The sequence below is a fragment of the Glossina fuscipes genome, unplaced genomic scaffold, assembly GCF_014805625.2.
Source record: "Glossina fuscipes isolate IAEA_lab_2018 unplaced genomic scaffold, Yale_Gfus_2 1, whole genome shotgun sequence".
Taxonomy (NCBI): Eukaryota; Metazoa; Arthropoda; class Insecta; order Diptera; family Glossinidae; genus Glossina; species Glossina fuscipes.
The window spans coordinates 2,814,747-2,835,998 of NW_023998415.1; the positions used below are offsets into that span (position 1 = coordinate 2,814,747).

A 21,252-nucleotide genomic window follows, 5' to 3' on the forward strand; every position below is an offset into this window, starting at 1 on the left:
GAGTTTCGATAAAAACAAATTGGATTTACTTTGTTGTTGTAATTAGGGATATCTTCTTTGAATCACATTTATTGGAAGTTTTGTCCGATATAAGTGTACCGTGATCCATATCTTTCCTGATCCCATAACACACATCATCCAACAACAACATAACAATTAATTTTGATAATTGAAATGTGATAAAGTCCATCTATCTCTTTTATAATTTCTCGCATTAAGCATTCTCCTGATGAAGATTAGACAAAGCTATAACCAGTTTTCACATCGTCTTCTCGCGTGCATAAATAGTGTACATTTTTTTTCAGAAGTTGAGCACTAGTAATGAACTCTCATGTTTTTTTTTTTTTGAAGGTTAGCTCTCTTGTCTGCTGGTGCTTTTTTTAATTGGGATTCAAGGGATGAGGGATGTACGTATTTCGTCAAAATGTTGCAAACGTTTGCCCAGAAATAAGCTTTAGAGATCCCTCACAGTATTTATATTCTTGATCAGCACCAAATTCTGAATCGATTTAAGCGTGTCCGTCTGCCCGTCTGTTCTGTCTGTGTAAAGTTTTATGTAAACATGCTTCTGCCTACAAAAATGAAACTATCGCCTTCAAACTTGAAAATCGGAACTGATCAAAGGACAGGACTATAACACCCACTTGGGTATGTAGCAAAAACTGTGAACACTTTTGCTGCGGCTTTGCCTATAGAGTAAGTTTTGCATTAAGAAGTCGATACGCAATAAACCATTAATTGTTTGTTACATTGATTCAATGAAACTATTAGTAAAGTACTAGCAAATAATTCATATACTACGATGAATGTTTTCGAGTGTTACAAACGTTACAAAGAAATCAGTATAACCGTTAGCTCAATTGAAAGGCGTTAAAAAAGTTAGTTAACACGAATGAATTTATTTCATCACCATATATAGATATATGTTTGTCCATTTTCATATAAAACCGAAACTCTATATGCGTGCGTATAGTTTTGTGCATACATCATCAACATCACGATGATTATGACTGGCGCCCATCACTTTAAAGTTTAATTTAATACAATACAATCCGTACAGAGTTTGTCAGGGATTTGTATAGGCGCGCATGCCAAAAAAAGAAACAAAGAAACGAACAAACAAACAAACAAACAAAGTGAAATCCTTGGGGATATTTTCGGAGTTAAAAATTCATAGAAAATAAAACTGAATATAGATGTATGTACATACATATATGTATATATATGTATATATATATATATGTATATATATATGTATAGGCCAATATATACTTTTTATATTAAAAATATTTTCTTTTGTAAATAAGTAAATAATATATCATAGTTAGGAGCATATCATTAAGATCAATAGACAAAAACCGTCATTATCATTATCATCATCATCATCATCGTTATTATTATCATTATCATTGTATTTATACGGATATAATGGCTGCCTAGCGAGACGATTGCATAAGCAGGCACGGTTTTGAATATTTTTGATTCGCTCTCTTAAAGGTAAATAATAACAACAACAGCAACAATGGTTTAATTCCCATTTGTACTCAAAACTTTATAAAGAATAAAATTTGCTTTTACTGACTGATTCCTTTATTTGTTCGGTTTTTATTGTTTGATATAAGTTTTCTGGTAAACTTACCGCCAAGAGAACTTTATTTAAAAATGTGTTCTACAGGCAGGCGCACAGTTTATGATCTATCCAAACTATGGAAACTTATCATTCATTTACTCATCCCAACTATAAACTTAATAATGCGTCGAACGAGTTACGGGTTACGAGTTACTTCGATCTGCTTTTGTTCTCTACCGAAATGCTTGATCATAATGATACTGTGTTCATTGTTTTTGCAAATTTTTCTTTCAATTTTCCTTGCATTCTCGTAAATAGAAACTCAATTCAAAGTATTGTCATACGAACTTCTATTTAAACTTCTAGCGTCATTGAGTAAAAGTTTTTTGCTATCCTTGCGTTTTATCATCATTTTTGAAACGATTTTCCTCAAGGCACAGTATACATTTTCTATAGTGTTGTTATTGTTAAAAGAATTTTGCAAACGATTGATATTCAAGTAAAGGCAAAAGTAATCGTCATCTCTTTTTTTTTGTTTTACATCCCCTACTAGATTTGCGCGGAGTACAGTTTACGTCATTTCACTCTTATTTTTAACAAGTTTAATAAGAATACCTTTACAACGATTACAAAATTTTGAGATTTTCCCGAGAGCACGCATAATAGTCATAACATATCTCAAAGATAGAAGCAACCGGTTACAATTTTCGAGGCTAACAGATCAGGGCATTACCGGGCAATTTCTTCAGAATTTTATCCGATATAAATGCGAACAAAAGGATCTCCCACAAGTTTCAAACAAGGTTTTCCTCAATTTTTCAAAAATTATTGATTAGAAAAATTCAGAAAATTTTTCTATGTCAGACAAACATTGGATTTATGCTTAGTTCTATATCGACCTGGCTCGAATCGAACTACTGCCATTGCCATGTTGTTATTGTTGGGTATGTAGATGTGGAGCGCTGAACACTCGACAACGGAAAATCCGTTCTCAAATCATATTTATTTAGGAAATCGTGCATGTGCTTCTTTAATTACTATCGAAATTACTTGAAAAGGCACTCGGTGTCGTATAGGTTAGCGACTATTTTTAAGATCCTTCACACTACTATCTACTCAGTAAGGAATAAGAGAAAAACAAAGTGAAAACAAAACAAAAAGAGTTGAAAACCGAATAAAAACATTATAGTCCGACAAGGTCGACCTTTATATGCCCAATTTCGCTTAGTACGATTCTTTATTAATTTCATAAGAAAATATTATGCAGTGCATCTTATTGAGATGTTGACGCATACTTTCCATTAGAGGCCTTACATGTGTTCGAATTCAATAAATAGACCGATGTAGTCGAAATGTGCTATGTTCGGTGTCAAATTGCGAACCGAATTATGAATCAATTTTTACCGTAAAGTGTTAACTACTAAATCTTATTGACATATATATGGCTACTTTTCGTGAGAATATTGATATGGGCGTGGTCTAAAATAGAATAAGCGAATTCAATATAATATAATGACATCCTATTAGCCAGCGATTTCTGTCAAAAAATTGTAATTATTTGCAATATTTTTCTCTTGTAACGACTTCTTCCAACTAAGGCGTTACATGGTAAGCGATCGCAGAAATGATGCTATCGCAACCATTTTCAATAGAGTTGTGCCTTAGGCCAAAACACGTTCGTGTAACAAACTATCTCAAAAATTCCATCAGGTAAGTTGAATAAAGATAGATGAAGAGAGATGCATGGGTTTATCTTAAGGCCTTCTTAATATACACTGTACCACAAATGAGTGTAAGACAGAACTACAAAACAAAACAACAACACCTCAAAAAAAAAAGGATCAAAATCACACCAAAACACAAAAACGACGAGACATTAGTGTCAGAAAATCCGCAAGAAGCGCAACAATAATACAATAACAACGAAAGGAAACGATTGTGGGAGTCAATACATATGTATGCATACATACATATACAATACATATGTGCACACTCACCCCATTAAATTTAACTATGATTAATTTATATTCCATAAATTTCGAATTTATAATTACTGCAATTGTACATCACATCAACACTACGTCACCGAATGTTTCGTCAAAACGCTTGCAACGTCCAGAAAGAAGCTTTACGGACCTGACAAGGTATGTGCATTCTTGATCAGCGTCGAATTGTGAATCAACTTAAACGAGTCCGCCTGTCCGTCTGACTGGCTGCCTGTCTGTCCGTCCGTCTATTTAAAGTCCGTTGTAAACAGTCTCCTCGCATCGCAAAAATGAGGCTATCACCTGCAAATTCCCAAAAGAATTTGAAAACCATCCAAAGTTTTTAAAGAACATTCCTACAACGCCCACAGGTCTATGTCACAAAAACAGTGAACACCTTTGCCTTCCGTGTTTTTTGCTTATTGCTCATTAAGTGGAACATATATATACGCCATGTAAACTTCGATTTTTACTTTGAAAGTAGAAAATATCAGCCGCGCCCTCCTTCCCTCCTATGTTATAGAGTATAAAAATCTAATTATTTTGCTTTTTCTTAAGAATCGCGATGATGGGTATAAAAGATTCGGTCACGTCCGATTACAGTTTTCTTACTTGTTATTATTATTTTTATTATTATTATTATGATTATTATTAAAAAGTTCAAGTAAAATTACCTGCAACTATATACTTTAGCAGGTATCCTTATCTTCTAGTGCGTATAGTCTCGTTAATTGACATCCTTTCATTTCTACTTAAACTCAGACAGCGTCATCGCCCAAATCCTCGCGGTCTTTATTATGCCTTGAGTTGCTCGATAAACTGACTACGTGCTAAATGCTGCATGCGTATACGTTATATATATGTGTATGTACATGATGTAGATATACATATGTAAATACATCAATAGTTTGCAACAACCAAGAAGAAGACAAATTTAATAATTTTCTTTTTTGAAGGTGAATATGATGAACGTCGTACAAGATAATTATTACCTTCATTATCGCAAGTGATAATAATTTGCTCTATCAACGTGGAAGTAAAATTCCTCGTTTGAGCCATTTTAGTTTGATGAATATAAAGCGAAGCGAAAGCTAAAATTATTAAAAAAACTAACACGCTTTAGTAGAATTTTTTTACATCTTTAAGGTTAAGTGTAAGAATTTACCTCTACGCTATTCGGGGAACACGAATGCAATAACAAAAGGTGTGAAAATTATTTATTTTTCAGGCTTACCAAGAATATCATTTCAATTTTTGTAAAATATTCGATATATGCTTCAATGTGTGTTGTATTAATTAAGGTGCACATCTCAACTTCTCCTTGGCTTAATAACTATAATGATTGCCGATATTATTATTAATTGCGGCAATAGATTAAACGTATTTTATAAAGGTTTCTTAGGGAAAAATGAATTCAACATTTTCTAGCTGAATTAACGAATCACTGAACATCGCAAATCAGACAGAGAGATGGACACACAGCCTTAGATCAATTCCGATTGCGATTCTGAATCAATTCGAATTTCTCTCAAGTTTCTCTCAACGATTTCCCGTTGACTTTTTCACTAACTGGTGCGAAGAAATGTTTGATTTTTTCGACCATTTTCTGATAACGATTTGATCGGTCTTGGTCTGAACCGACCCGCAACATTTCACGATAATCAAAGACATATGCATGCAGTTACACTAATTCGATTTAGTTATTTAAAGGACCTAAATAGCAGAAACCTATCTATAATCTATCTATTGCGAGGTTTGAACAAAATATTTTATTGTTTTTCTTTTCTTTTTTTTTTTTTTTTTTAATATTCGTTAACCATGCCTGGTATTGAAATGGTTTTGAATGAAAAGAGAATTTGAAAAAAAATTTATAAATTCTCGATAAATTTTATGTAAAGAAAATTATTTTTAAAAGAGTTCTTCAATTTATCGTAGTCTAAGAAAGAAAGTCCAGAAAACACAAGCAACGAAACCGAAATGCATGCGTATCTCGCGCTAAAGCAAAACGGAAAAAATGAGGTAAATAAACTTTTTGAACTGACGATTTTCGTACGTGCTTAAGTGGCAGCCGCATATACCAAGAAAATTACCACAGTAAAGAAGACATTCACGCGCATGCACACACACACACACACACACAAAGATAGATACATACACATATCTAATGCTCCATGAGGTTATTATCAAGCTTAATGTAATTTTCCATAAAATTGAGACTTGGAGTCATTACCAAAAAAAAAAATAAATATATAAATAAAAAATGAATGAATAAAAATAAAGGATGATAGAAATGAAGAGAAAAACGAAACAAAAAGAAAGGACTAATAACGTTGAGAACTCTCCACCTTAATAATAGCATTCGTGATTGATTTATTTAATGATTCAACACTAAATATGAAAGGACATACATAACACATACATGTATAAATAATTTTTGATATCGAAAAAACAAATCTCTTCTTATTTATAATTATTATTATTGGATGTTGCGGGAAAAACGAAACTTATCAAAAATAATAATAGCAAGAATAACAACAACAATAGTAAAAATAAATTACTTTAAATTGAAAATAAATATTTACAAGTTTAATGAACTGACGACTGACAACGCCTTCAATTTAATACAATTGCATTAATCACAAGTGTTGCTACTTATAACGAGGCAAAGCAGCAAAACGACACAAACGACAGCAAAACAAGGAGTATAAAATGGAGAAGGAAGAAGAAGAGGAATAAATAAGAAAAAGAGGAAGAAGAAGAAATAAAAGGTGTGGCTCTGTTGGGCTCTCTCTCGTAAACGAACAATACCCGCGTCTCTATTAAGTTAAACAAATGCTAGTTAAATTTATTTATTTTTTTTTTTGTTTTTACTCTTCATCATCAAATAACAAATTTACTTAAGTCACGTGAACTTAAGAAAGACTATAACAGTATAAGGGATAATAACAAAATAAGACAGAAAAACCAGCAAACAATAATCAACAAATAGAACCATAAACTCTATACACATAACTGCCTTTACAGGAAAATCTGTATACTCTCGCAATGTTAAACGAAAAGTAAAGAAAAATTTGCTACAAACTCACATGCAATCTAACTGTTTATTGTTTAAAGCATGCAACCTGCTCTAGTGAAGACAAACGGACAGATACGGGAGATACTTGGCAGCAGCTTGCATATGAATGTTGTATGTGTGTGTATGCATTGATATGTGTATAAATATATTTCTATATATATATATATATATATATATATATAATCTATGTTTACTACGTGCTTGCATGCAATGTGGGTCAGCCTTTTTGACTAAATATATTCGTGTATTAATCGAATGTCTACACGACCGAATGAATTCAGGAATCAATCAAGAATTAGTTATTTGCGTTTTCCTTTTTCTGTTATTTGCCCCCCTAAGGAAAGAAGTTTGTTGCATGAAATCTTATTGTTATGCGTTCGTCCGTCCATCATTTCTAAATGCTATTGTTTTCATTTTTCCAATTTATCGAAACTTTTCATTTTGATGCCTTGCAATTAAAGCTTGAGAATATAGGAAACTTGTTACTCCACTTCTAACTCTCAGACGTTGCAATCTGAGTTTCTATGCAAAAGATAATCAAAACTTTTCTGTATTTTCTCAGGTGTACTTCTTTTCTTTTGTATTGTCCATCTTTTTCCTGATGAAAGCGGATACGAACTCTGGCTTTTGAAACTCTCAACAAATGTATTCGCCAAATTTCTGCTTCTTGCTTTTCCAATTTAGCGAATTGTGGCAAAAAAAAAAAAACGGATCAAAATTAACCCTTCAGCTAGAAACAGATGTATGTCGGTAGAAGACGTCGGTAGTTGCAGCGTTGAACTCACGGAGATATCACGGCGCACTGAAGTCTCCATTGATTATTGCATGGAGATGAAAATCGTTATGATCTCGTTCTTTTACTTCTAAATTATCGCGGACTAAAAAAATGCGACCCAATTCCCATATTCGCGGCTATAAATTTCTTTATTCGCGGATTTTTTGTGACTGGTTCCGGAATAGTGTTGTTTCTGAAGTTGAAACTCACTTAAAAAAACAGAATTTAGACTTTAAAGCACTTCTAGTTTGGGGCAATGCACCAGATCATCCTCGCGAACTTGAAACTATGCGTCCAAACATAAAAGTGACATTTTCAGCTCCCAACACAACGGCTTTGCTTCAACCTATGGAACAAGGAATAATCCAGGCCTTTAAGCTCTATTACATTAGACGAACCTTCGAAATCATAATGGATAATATGGAACGTAATCTTGATATGAATGCTATGGAGTGCAGGAAGAAATTTGACATAGCAAAATGCATCGTAAACATAACAGAATTATTGGACGAACTGAAGTCACGCACATTGAAGTCTTGCTGGAAAAAACTGTGGCCTGCTCTGACTGGGGAAAATGACGAAGAATCTGTGAAAGTTCAAACTTTGACTGCAAACATAGCCGAAATCGTGCATGGAATAGAACGAGATGGGTTCGAACATATAGAATCAAATGACATTCAGAAATTGTTTGAACCGGAACATTAAAATTTGACTGAAACCGACTTGAAGGAAATGTTAAATTCACAGCCCATTGAAAAAGAGGCTTCTTCAAGCACTGGAAACGTAACATTCAATTTGAAAAGTCTTAGTGAAGGTTTAAGAATGGCAAATGAGCTTGGCGAGTTCTGTATGAACATAGATCCGTCTATGGAACGAAGTCTTATTTTTAAGAGGCAAATTGCTAATGCGACTGCTGCGTAACGATCTGAATTGAAGGAGCTTTTAAAAGCTGCCAAGCAAGAGAAACTTACAAAATTCTTCAAACCATTGCCTAAGCCTTAAGATAATTAATCAAAATATTCAAAAATTTCAATTAAATTGATTTTTTTTATTTTTTCACCTAGAAACGTATCCCCTATAAACCCATAAAAATTACCATTCCGTATTCGCGGCATTTTTATGGAACGTATACCTCACTTTTACTGTATATTCAGTCGTGATCAAATCTTTTATACCCACCACGATCGTAAAAAAGGGAAGAGCACTAGATTTTTGTATTCCATAACAATGGAGGGGCGCGTCGGATTTTTTCTATTTTTAGAATAAAAGTGGAAATTTATATCGGGTATGTGTAGGTTGTACTGTTATAAGTAACAAGCAAAAACACGGAAAGCATGTCACATAGACTTGTCGGCATTGTAGGCGCATTCCTTGAATAGCATGGGTCATTTCCAAATTCTTCTACCAGTTTGTAGTTGACATCTTCGTTTTTGCGAACCAGAGATATACCATTATTTTGTGATGTCTCTGAAGCTTCGTTCCAGGCGTTGCAAACGTTCTGACAAAATGAATCATCCTGTGATGATGGGTATAAAAATGCATAAATTTTGTTTTTGCAATTTTAATAGCGCGAAATACGATTCGAAAATTCCATCGCAATAAGAATGAGATTCGAGTTTCATACGAGTGCGGCCGTTCGTTTTGTTCGCAAATCTGTGGAGAGGAGAAAAACGGTTTCGCATGCAATGCAAAAAAGTTAATTATAAGTTTATTTAAAAAACCCTTTTAGATAATCCTTTAAGATAAACAGAAGGAAGAAATGTGATGATGTTGGGTAGAAGTAATTGGCTATCAATGAATATCGCAACGAATTCTGGTATTCCGTTTAAATTCAAAGCAATTATTGTGCCTGCATTTAATTCACTTATGCTTATTATGATTTTATAACTGAAATGAATGACTGAATGACTGAATGACTGAATGAATGTTTTCAAATGCCTTTCTGCTAGATTAATATATAATTAGTTTGACTCGTTTTACTGAAACTAGCACAAATAAATCACACGCAGTCAACTATGAAATGAAATGCATACTCGACTACCTGTACTACTTATAGAGCTAAACCGTTGGTATTTGTGCGTATATAGAATCTCTCTCTATAAAGGAAATTTATTTATTTATTTATTTTTTTTTTTTTATTTCATTACTACAGCATTTAAATTATTATTCGAGATGAAAATAATGTTCTCTTTCAGGAAGATTGTTCAAACACAGTTAGGATAAATTTTCCTGCGGGCTTCTGAATTTATGTACACATGCATCAACAATATGCATACATTCAAGTGCATGCAAATGCGATTGCATTTTAAAACAAATTTTTTGCCAATTATTTTTAAAGCTCTCACCGCAACGTTGACGAAATGAAACAAGAAAAAAGTAAAACGGCCCACGTGTATCATAAAGTTGAAATGAAAAACGAATTTCGAATTCGGTAAAACATTTTTAAACAATTTAATTATATGTAAATAAATTTAATAAACAAGGTGATATGAAAAATCTAAAATGCCAAGTAAATACCTCGATTCAAATAATTAAACAAAAGAATACGAAATATTCTACAAATAGTTGCAAAGATGCCATGAACTTTATATAATTCATCTAATAGTCGTTTAGTACGCAATATTCGGGAAATTTTCAGTTGGATGTAAAGATTTCCCGCTGTTTTAGTTTCACCATAACAAATAATAAATTAATTCTATATTCAATGCGTACTCATATAAATTATGCTTTTGGAGGAGCATAGATGTGCCAAAACTCTAACCTCCTCGTGGTGATACCTGGAAACGATCTTGACCGGCCAAGAAGAATTTAAGGCTTGAACTATCTATACCTTGGCGACAAACTTTCTGGAAGAAGCGCTCGCTTCTCGTAACCTACTACTCAGAAGAAAATACTAACCAACCATCTGGTAACTGGTTACGTAAAATACGTTGATGTGGTAATAGTCGAGAGCATGGTACCGCCTGCCACGTCAGATATAGCATCCGGTACTAATATATCTTGAAGAAGGGTAGTCCGGTGTTGGCTAGCCGGGATTGTATGGTTAATCCAAAAGCAAGAGTGAATATGTCGCGTAAAGTAAGGCTAAAGGCTTTATAGTCTAACTTTAAGCTCCACTGGGGTCAGGAGCCCACTCACTAAGTCACGAGTACCTGTGGATAAAGGTGACAGCATTGGTGTACTGCAGATTGGTGCTTGCCAAGATCCTTCGGGGAGAAGCTTGCACGTGGAAAGCGCGGCGGAAGGTAATATGTCCAGTCCCCAGCTTCAACGCAGCAGTTCACCAATGTGTGAGTCCTGACTGCTGAGTACGGCCCTTCGGGGGATATCGTGGTGGTTGTGGTTTCTATCATTCCATAATTGGAGGTAATGATAGACGTCTACAATTGCCACAATGGGTTTATTGAGCCATATAGAGTAAACATATCTGGTTTCTCCAGTGTAGTTTTGGCCCTTAGCTTATAGGTATTGTCTAACATTCTGAAGGGCGCCGGTTACGCAAAATTAACCCGTGTGTCATCGGACATCGTGTGGTTAAACCGTACAACAACGTAGTGTACCCACGTTAAACCATCAAAAACATCTGTACCCATATACGTATGTATTATATATAAACTTCCAGGTGCTATGCAAGGGACTTTCAATACAAATAAAATTAAGTAAAATACAAACATAATTTTGCATTTTTTGGTTGGGTTAAGGCGAAAGCTCTGTCCGATTTCAATATAATTATTAAAAAAAAGGAAAAAAAATTAATCCTATTCATTTATATGCAAAATTAATATTCGAAATGGAAAGTAAACAAGTAGGACAATTATACCCGGTCGCGATCGTGTCAGACAAAAACAGCGGTGCTCTCAGGTTGGGTGATGGTGCGGGCATGTTCTTCGATCGATTTGACTTAATTTCAGTACCGACCTGCGTGCAAAAAACTTTCAATGTTTCTGCCAACTTTGAAGTCGAAAGCTTCATTTTCGTTGGACAGACGGAAAAGCTCAAATCGATTCAAAATTTGATGCTGATCAACAATATATATACTTTCTGAAGCTTCCCTCTAGGCGTTACAAATGTTTTGCAAAAATGCCTACACTCCTCAGCCTTCGGCGATGAGGGGTAGAAAAATGAAAATTCTTCTTTCTATCGTACCATGTTGCGAGGGTTATATATATATATATATATATATATATATATATATATTTAAGACTTTTATTTGTATCCTGCCCCTAATACTAACTCAATGGAGAGATTTTACAATAATAGCTTTGGGCGCCTGTTTGTCGTCCGAGAGTAATGATCTATCGCTATTATCACTAAAGAAAGAGTGGCGGGAGACTAAATATTAACATTTCACTCTTTAAAACTTGATATATAGACTCAGCACGTTAAGGCAAACCCTCAACAGCTTCAAACAAAATTTCTATGGCCTTCTTGGTGTCTTTCCCCAACAACCATCGGCAAACTGAAAGAGCAAATAAACAGCAAAAAAAATTAGTTATGTAATGCAATGTAATCAGAAATAGAACTTGAAATATCTGTGGCATCGAAAGAATAGAATTTTTAGAAAATTGTATTTAATGGAAATCTTGTTATGTCCCGGATGGAATTGTAGAGAATACATTTTTTTTAGGAATATCTTCCGTAATTGGGCATTGAAAATTCAAGCGAATGGATCTTGAACTCTTGCAATCACCGGATATTTCAATTTTATTGTTCAAATGCCCATTATTTTGTAATAAAAATCAAATAACGTTCTCTAAAGATTGAACCTTACATTTTCCTTTTCGTTTCTCATTTATTTTTTAACGGTAATTAAATATATGTAATTTAAACATGAATTTATTACGTTAACAATACGCTAGCTCTCTACCTATAAATATATAAAATGTGTAAATCAAAGAAAAAAAAAAACAAAAAACAAATTAAAAGAAAAAAGTTTACTTTCATTTTGGCATATTTAAGTAACTTTCTGTGTAAAACGCTTGAACGCCTCTAACGGTTAAGTAAACGCGTACATTTTTTCAAAACTTGAATAATAAAAATGTTTTTTTTTTTTTTGTTTTTCAAGTTTTTCATTTCCAAAGAACGTATTTTATTAATTTTATAACTATGCATAATAATAGTAACCTTCTGAGATATAAAAATGAATTTTGCTTTAAATTCGGTTAAAGCCGTAAAGTAGGCTTTAATAAGTGAAATTATATCCACTTCATTTTTTATCACGTTTAGTTTGGTTAATATAGCGTAAGTGTCTAAAAATAAACATAAGGAAATGAAGTCGCATGAAGTCAGGCGGATCGGTATACGGCTCTTCTTATCAAGTAATTGTTAATGATAATTAGGTTGATGGTGCTCCAGTTGCGCTACTCAACTCAAGTATATCTAGCTACATAAAGATGAAGCAATGCGAAACGATGGTTCCAAAATTTTTCATTTATAGAAGCAAGTTACTGTGTGAAGTTTCAAGGGACACAATGATGCAGGTAAATGCACGCGACCCCATTAACTCACTGCACTCAAAAACTCGGTAATTCACCTTGTGGTGAACAAGCCAAGATGTTTGTTCTCAGAGAAGCAAACGCTTGATTATTTCATCATGCAGTGACACCTGCTAGTCAGGAAGATAGGAAAGGTCAAAGGACTTGTGCACTCTTTGAAAGCAAAGCAAATCTTTAAGCAAAGCTTTAAGCGCAATTGTGTAAATTAATATTTTTCGAATCTCAAATCAAGTAATGACTGATGAAGGGAAATTGTAGCGGCAGAAGGGAGCGCGGGCAAAAGAGAGACGAGTCGTTCTGGACGGGTTGTACGAAATTGCGGTGTGTTCATTATCCACATAAGCAGTTGTCATCTGCTCGGTAGATAATGAATTTTTCAAGCTAAGGCAAAAAATGAAAGTCAGCTGGAAGCTTGATTAAATCGGTGCAAAAGGAAAGCTCTCATTTTGAAAAGTTATGCTTTCTTTGCAACAACATACAATTATTGATCGCTGACAGTGACTACGACATTACTAAAAACTAAAGAAATTTAAATGGCAAACGTTAATTCATTTACCTTATTTGAATGCCATTGGTAACCTGGTAAAATATGGCCTATTATCACCTATATCAACTGTTAGCTTCCTATACCACAAGAAATGAGTACAAATACAGGCTGTACAAGATCATTTTGCGACATACTATTCAGTATGCCAGAATGTAAAGAAATCAAAGCCATTACGTAATCAAGTCATTTCTATAAATCGTAACTTTTTCTTCAAAACTGTCTAGAAAGGGGCTTAGGTCAAGCCCTGTTGCAAAATTTTCATAGTACATTTACTTGATTTAATTTTTTTCTTTCCTTTTCAGTTGAGAAGCGACACCACAATGTACTGGATTAACTAATGAAAGGAAGAGAAAAAAAATCAGCAGTGACGGCGAAACACAAAACATTTTTATATCAAAAATTTTACCAAGAATTATAAATTTTTGGTTTAATTTTACAAAGTCATTTTTTAACACGAAAATGCAAGAGAGGCGAGTTAAAAAGTAAGTTAAAGTATATATATATATATGTATATATACATACATATACGGTGTTCATTATTCCTTTTCATAAACGTTTAGAATAAAAGGCGGCCATTACGTGGCTACTCATGGCCGCTTAACACCCGATCCACCGTATGTGCATTCGAATCGTGGCTATTCAACGGATGGTGAGGAATCACATCGGGCACCCTCTGAACGCACCATGTCCGAGTATACTATTACTCATGAGCGCACTTCACCTCAAGGTCATTATAATTCATCGCGTAAAAATCGTTTAAATGGTCAAGGTAATGGACACTATCATCATCATCACCATCATCATCAATCGTCTGTGGTGGATAGTGGCGGTCCGCGGCCATTAAACGGTCCACCGCCGCAACGTATACCGCCACGAGCTCCGTCAGCTTTAAGTTATGATCATGGGGGCGACGCTGGCAGCGATATTTATGTAACAAGTGCCGCTTATAAAGCGCCCTCGGAAATTAGGTGAGCATATCAAGTCTCAACTAAGGCTCTTTAAATTTTACCTTGACATCTAAAATATCGAAATCACTCACTTTCTCTGATCGATTCATATTTTTTAATTCAAATTTCTTTGAAAGTTAACGGCAAAATTCGTATCTTTCGTTTAGCCTTCTGCATTGCATAGTGGAATGATTTTTGGATATTAACCTTATATTCAACAGTGTGGCATCGAAACAACGCCTGATAATCTACCGTGCTCCGATGTGTGTAAAATTTTTTATGTAGGCATCGCCCAGGTTGTGAACCTCTTTTTTCACCCACCACCGAAGAGTAAGCCATCGCAGTTTAGCTGCTGGTTTTTAAATTTATCTTGCCCATAAACAGCACAAATTAATTTAAGCGCATGCGTAACAAAGATTCACGCAGTTCCACCACACAATTCGCGTAATCCAAATAATTTTATAATTTTTCGCGTACCTATTAGCTTCAAAGCCAAAGGCCATAAAAAAAACCCGTATACTGCTAATATACTCGTTACATTAATAGATAAAGACTACAAATAGACATGGTCTACCAAAATGATCTGAGATTTTTGGTGAGAAAGGAGCACGGAAGATAATCTGTATATTTTGTTCTGCCAGTTTCAGAAAGGAACATGTGCTAAGGGTATACCACCGTGCTCTATGTCTCTCTCACTCTCTCTCTCTCTCTCTCTCTCTTTATCTATCTATCTATCTGTCTATCTATCTATCTATGTATTTATGCATGTATCTGTCTAAATTTCTATCTAACTTCATCTTTATCTACTTTTAACTAAAACAACAATAAATACCATTTTTGTATTTTTAGCCGCTATAGTCACCGGCCTGCATCCCGTGGCGGGCCGCGAAGCGTTTACTCTGTAGCGAGCACTGCTAAAACTGGACGTAGCGCACGCTCGACTACAAAACGTGGAGCGAAAATTGAAACCATGTCCGCTCCTAATCCCTTTTGTCCTAACGTTAAGGGCGTGTGCTGTCTAATGCTTTTACTGAATTTAGGTCTCATTCTAGTAACATTGGGTTTCGTAATAGTGGTGCAATTCTATGAACCGGTGTATGTGTGGTAAGCATTTCGTTTGCAATCATTTTGTAATTATTTGCAGAGTTTCTCTGGTTTCACTTATAGGATTTTGGGTATAATTTTTCTGATATTTGGCTTTCTCACCTTAATCGGTTGTATGGTGTATTGTGTGGTGGTATGTCGAGATGCTAAAACACCTTCACAAGTGCGTAATGAGGATTTATATTGGACTCGGCATTGGCAGAAGAACATCGGCTATACACCGCAAGAAATCAATTATAAAGCGGATAAATATGATGCTTACTCGGATCGCTATTCAGTTAGCAAAATGAGTGGCAAATATTCGGACAGAGAAAGTAATCGCTATTGAAATCACTTTATCATAAAGGGATTAATACAATACAAAATTTCAATATGAAACGAAAGAAAGCAAATTAACGTACCTGCTGCAAGCAACTTGCTGCTAGTTCGTATGTTATATTATAATTAACAATAAATGAACAAAATTCAATTCTATCGCTTATTTGCCACACTTTCAAGCCGTAAGTGCTCTAAAATCGAAAATCATTCGGTCGTTGTACTTAACTTATATGTATGCCATATAAAAATTTTTAAGTGTAACAAGTTTTGCTTCATTATACAATTTAAAGTTCGTAGTCAGTTAACATAAACTATAATCCTAGTATTAAAAAAGAAAGAAAAAGAAAAAGAAGAAGAAGAGGAAGAAAAATAATGAATTAAAACTTGTATTTAAGTTCAGAGAGTGGCTTTATTACCGTCTCTTCAAACACATACACTGAAAAAATGTTATGAAAAAAAATATCATGTCAAAGCTTAATAGCGTGTAAACGTGTGTATATACATATTCTTTGTTGCTAATAATATTAATTGATATTTTATTAATGAATTATTTTAATTCTTAATTACATTTAAAAATTCGATTACAATTTCCTTTTGAGGATTATCGTAACTTTAATAATAGTTTTTACCAATTTTTTATACCTACTTTTAATATAATTATTGTAAATTTTAAAAAAAATGATAATTTAATAACAACAATAAATAAACAAAAAACAATTCATTTGTAAACGATTGAGTGTTTTCTTTAAACATATGATGGAGAAATAACAAATAATAAATAAAATCAAATAAATTCCGTGCCTCTTACGAAATTCGATTCGATTTCCTTCTCCTTTTTATGGCTGGCTGGCTGGGTGGCTATACGAAGAATTAATCAACTCAAGCCCTTTCTATTTTTTTTTTTTTTTCCACACTAATAAAATTTACCAGTGGCAGTGTTCCCAACGTACCGTTGTGCTCTCATCTTCTTGCTCTTTCAAAGAAACAAAGTACCACCGTTCCTAGTATAGGACTTATGCCATCCCATTAGGTTTGTCGAATTCACAAAACATATTTATGCGCTGTTTGGATGATATTCATTAACTGAGCTCGTTTCTTATTGTTTACTCTGCATTCAGTTTCTTAACCTTGGCAACAATCGCGATATTCTATATTCTCATGAAATATGCTTGCAAGAAGGAAACGAACTCCTATGTTCAGATAGTCAGTTACTTGTCGCAATCGCTTCTCTCTACCAGCATTTTTGTCGAGCGGAAACAATCGATATCACTATGAATCATTTCACAATATATATTTAAATGTTTACAGATATGTTGATATTTAGCAATATATGAATATGTGTAGTCATCATACAAGCCTACAAAAATATCTAAATATTACAAATATTTAGACCTATACATGTAGACGTACATATATACGTTTTAAAGATGTCAGGATCAAAAGATTGGCAGGATAGCCATGTAATGATTTTGATGTGAATTTTGTGTAGTGCCCAGCGTGGCAGAACATTTCCTATGCATCCAATGCCTGTGCGATATTGTTTCCTAACTGTTCGGCTGTTTCCGTCAAGTCTAGCGCTCTTTTAACTGCCAAAGTAAATTCGGCGAAGAGCGCCGCTCTCGAACCCAAGAAGTCAATTATTCATTTTTTTGAAGCTGCTAGAATGCCGAGGCCTGCTCAGCTTGGAAACTTTCAAATTGAATTGGTTTCTTTTTTGAAATCTGATTGCTTCTATACGATGAAACGCTGATGCAAGTATTTACTCTATATGACACGTGTGCTGTAGTGTTGTGCTTTCAGCGGAAAGGCAATTCAGTGTTTTCGCGGCCATGCCGTTGCTTCATCATGACATCAACGAAAATGTATTCAAAACGCAAGTGCCTCTGCGTATATTATATGTATTCGCGGATATCCATTTGTTGCATCCGAAAGGAAATTTAAAGAAATCATACATCTGTGCACTGACTGTGACTTCGTACACAAGGATTCTTGGCTTACACATCTGACGCCCGTAAAGGACTTTTATGTATGCAAAAACAACTGTTGGGCATCGCTTATGGACTAAATATGGTATTGCAGTTAAAATCAATGGAAAACGCTATAACGCAGCTATACGTTTACACGATTTTTTGTGCCACGACTTGGACGATATGTGTTTTTAACAAAATATTGCAACATGCCATGCATATCCCATTGCATCAACAATTTATCACGAGAAAGCTTGTCACAAAGGTTACGCGATATAACTCGATTGGAGTTTTTACTTTGCGGCTATATTGGAGCATTGCCCTACTCCTATAAACCACGAACTCTCAATGACTTTATTCATTATTATGATTAATGAAATAAGAGCAGAGGTTTATGTCGAAAAGTGTCCAAAATTAGTATTCCACGATACAAATGTTACAAAAGTCCAGCGGTCATTTATATGGAACCGCTTTTAAAGAAGAAGAATCGCCTAAAGCGATATTAAAAAAATTTAAAAAAATGGAAAAATTTTCCTTTACCATTTAGTTTTTATTACAAATACAAACACCTATCCAATGACCTCATATTACGTATGACTTGAAAAATAAAAAGACAAAACAACAATGATTAAGCAATACATCTGATGAATTGTATATTCGGGCGAAAAAATAAAACGCTTAATACATTCTTTCTGTCAAGATTTATACACAATTCGCAGAAATAATAAATATTCGAAATCTATGTAGAAATGTGTTAAAGAATTAAGAAAATTCAATAGGCAGAGTTAATCGGTTTGTATAATATTAGTAGTAAAAAGAGAAGAAGCAGCTCTTTTCACTTTCAGTTATCGTTTCTACGAAGTGAAAAATGTTTAGATAATGTCTAACCGTAATCGGACCTTGTTGATCAGTTGAAAGACATTTCAATTTTCGATTTAATATTTTGACTATTTTCCCCCCCCCCCCCCCCCCCTCCGCTTCCCAACATTTTCTTATACCCGACTTCGCTTGTAGTACAGGTTATATTAAGTTAGTTCGGACGTTTGTAATACGCACAAAGATTTGCGATAAACCAACCTTTTATTGTACAGATTGATTCAGAATCACAATCAGAATTGATCTAACCCTGTCTGTTCGCCCGATGTCTGCCTCTGTAAATTTGTGTTCAAGGTAAAGGTCGCAATTCTTCAGAAATTTTGATGAATTTTGGTAGAGCGACGTACTTTGACCGAAAGACGAACGCCATTGAAAATGGTCCGGATCGGTTCACTCTTTCGACCACTGCTCTAATCTGAAAAGTCGTTATATGAAAAAAAATTGTAATTTTCAAAATTTCTCGGCGAAAATGGTTAACTAGTGGTATTCCGGGATTCTAAATTGGTATCAAGACTTTGGACCGGCTGGGGTAGTTCTTCAACGCACTCTATTAAAACGAAAACTAAAGCTCATACGACAATAAGATATAATTTTACCAAAATTGGACCATCTCGGCTTATTTTTTTTTTTTTGATTTTCACGAAAATCGCCCGTTTGTAGAACAGAAAAGTCTAAGTTTTAATATGTGATGATGAAAATTGGCCCGTATCAGTAATTTCATACAAGAATGAGCTCGACAAAATTTGGACCATCTACGCCTATTTTAGATCTCTATGCAAGTATTAAACTTGTACCACATTAGGTTACGTTTTGAAAAATGTGCCTTTATATAAAAACAAGATATAATTCTTGTGTTCTACAATAAACATGAGAATTGGGTTAGAGAAGGTGGTGTGAGGTATTTAATGGTCAGCCTTGCCCGACTATAATCTTCAATTATCACAAAAAAAACATTTTAGTCAAATATACTATAAGTCATGATGTAAAAATTAAGCCATTCGTTTTCCGGACAAATCTGTCCACGCGATGTGCCTCATAAGCCGACATTTAGAATGCAAATCCCTATCTTGCACAGGGAGCATTCAATCGAATCAAAAGTTTGAGAACGATATGCGTTGAGGAATGGTAAATACCATTTCAATATCACAATCAATAATTTCTTTGCGGGCCATGAACACCAACAACCAAAGTCTATGGAGAACTCTAACGTACTCTAATGTGTAATAACTGTTTCAAACATTCTCCCGGCTGCAAGAATGAAGTGATCGACTTTCGTAGTTTGTTGTTGAAACTGGGCCAAAGCGATGAAGGGACACACCTACAGTGTAACATAATCTTTTGCTCTTTGAGTTTTGACTGGATAGTGACTTATAAACTAAAATAGACACACGATAAAAATTCCCTTCTATTCTAATTTTACAAAAATGGAAGTAATCAGCCACACCTATCCGTAACATTCTAGAATAGGAAAAGGTAATATTTTTATTTCTTTTCTTAGAACTTTTTAGGATAAAGCTAATGAATTTAAATGATCCGGTCGGCTGCCGAATACAATTTTCTTACTTGTTTTATTTTGGAAGATTTTTTTATTTTTACACACACATACATAAATTGAAATAAAAAAAAAAAAAAGAAGAAAACAAGTCCTCAGTGTAATGTTTTATGTTTATATATAGCTTGTTTGGATAAATAAACGAATATAAACTATAAACAGCTTCATGTCCGGGATTCCTTTTTACCTGTAAGCCTGTGAGGCGCCTTTTGGTGTCATTTATTATAAAAACGCGTGGCCCGATTAGAATTAAATTGAAACATTTTATATATATTAAACAAATATAAAACTTTAAATGAAAAATTTTGCTAAATAAAGTAACATTTAACAGTAATTTTCGTAATTAAATCCTATTTAATTAAAAATATGTTCTATTCAGGTAATGTAACGAACCCATTATACAATGCATAATACATTAATGGCGATCAAAACAACCGACAAATGGGAATTTTGAAAAGTGTTAAAAGTTTATTTAGTTATTTGTTTAAGTGTTGAAAACACTTATTGGTTGTCGGCATATAATTGCATGCACATGACATTATTATTCATTTGTGTGCATTATATGTACGTGATGTTATATCGAGATTAAAAATTTAAACGGGAATTTATCTCTCAATCGATTTTTTAAATGTTGCGGCCATAGCTATTCACTCCCCAGAAATGTTTATACCCTACACCACGTGTGGTATAGAATATATTAAGTTAGTGCGGACGAAAGGCTTAAGATAGACCCACCTTTTATTATATCAATTAATTCAGAATCGTAATCTGAATTGATCTAACCATGTGTGTCCGTCTGATGTCCGTCCCTGTATATTTGTGTCCAAGATAAAAGTCGCAAAATGTGAGATATTTTGATGAAATTTGTTACAGTGACATACGTTGACCCATAGACGAACGCCATTGAAAATGGTTCGGATCGGTTCAATTTTTCGACGCCCTAATCTGACAAGTCGTTATATGAAAAAAAAAAATAATAATTTTCAAAATTTTTCGGCAAAAATGATTAGGTAGTGGCATTTCGGCATTCTAAATTGATA

General features: G+C 34.1%; 1 protein-coding gene across 4 annotated transcripts in view; it reads left to right on the forward strand.

Annotated features, from left to right (window-relative positions):
- LOC119631512 overlaps nt 1-16,177 on the forward strand; it is a 106,102-nt gene extending 89,925 nt beyond the window's left edge. For all 4 annotated transcript variants that reach the window (XM_038023794.1, XM_038023795.1, XM_038023797.1 and 1 more), the window contains 4 exons: nt 13,751-13,930; nt 14,009-14,416; nt 15,245-15,499; nt 15,563-16,177. In XM_038023794.1, the coding sequence (XP_037879722.1) occupies nt 13,908-13,930; nt 14,009-14,416; nt 15,245-15,499; nt 15,563-15,827 (951 nt within the window). In that variant the 5' untranslated portion in view covers nt 13,751-13,907 and the 3' untranslated portion in view covers nt 15,828-16,177. The remainder of the gene's footprint in view (nt 1-13,750; nt 13,931-14,008; nt 14,417-15,244; nt 15,500-15,562) is intronic.
- The last annotated feature ends 5,075 nt before the right edge of the window (nt 16,178-21,252 follow it).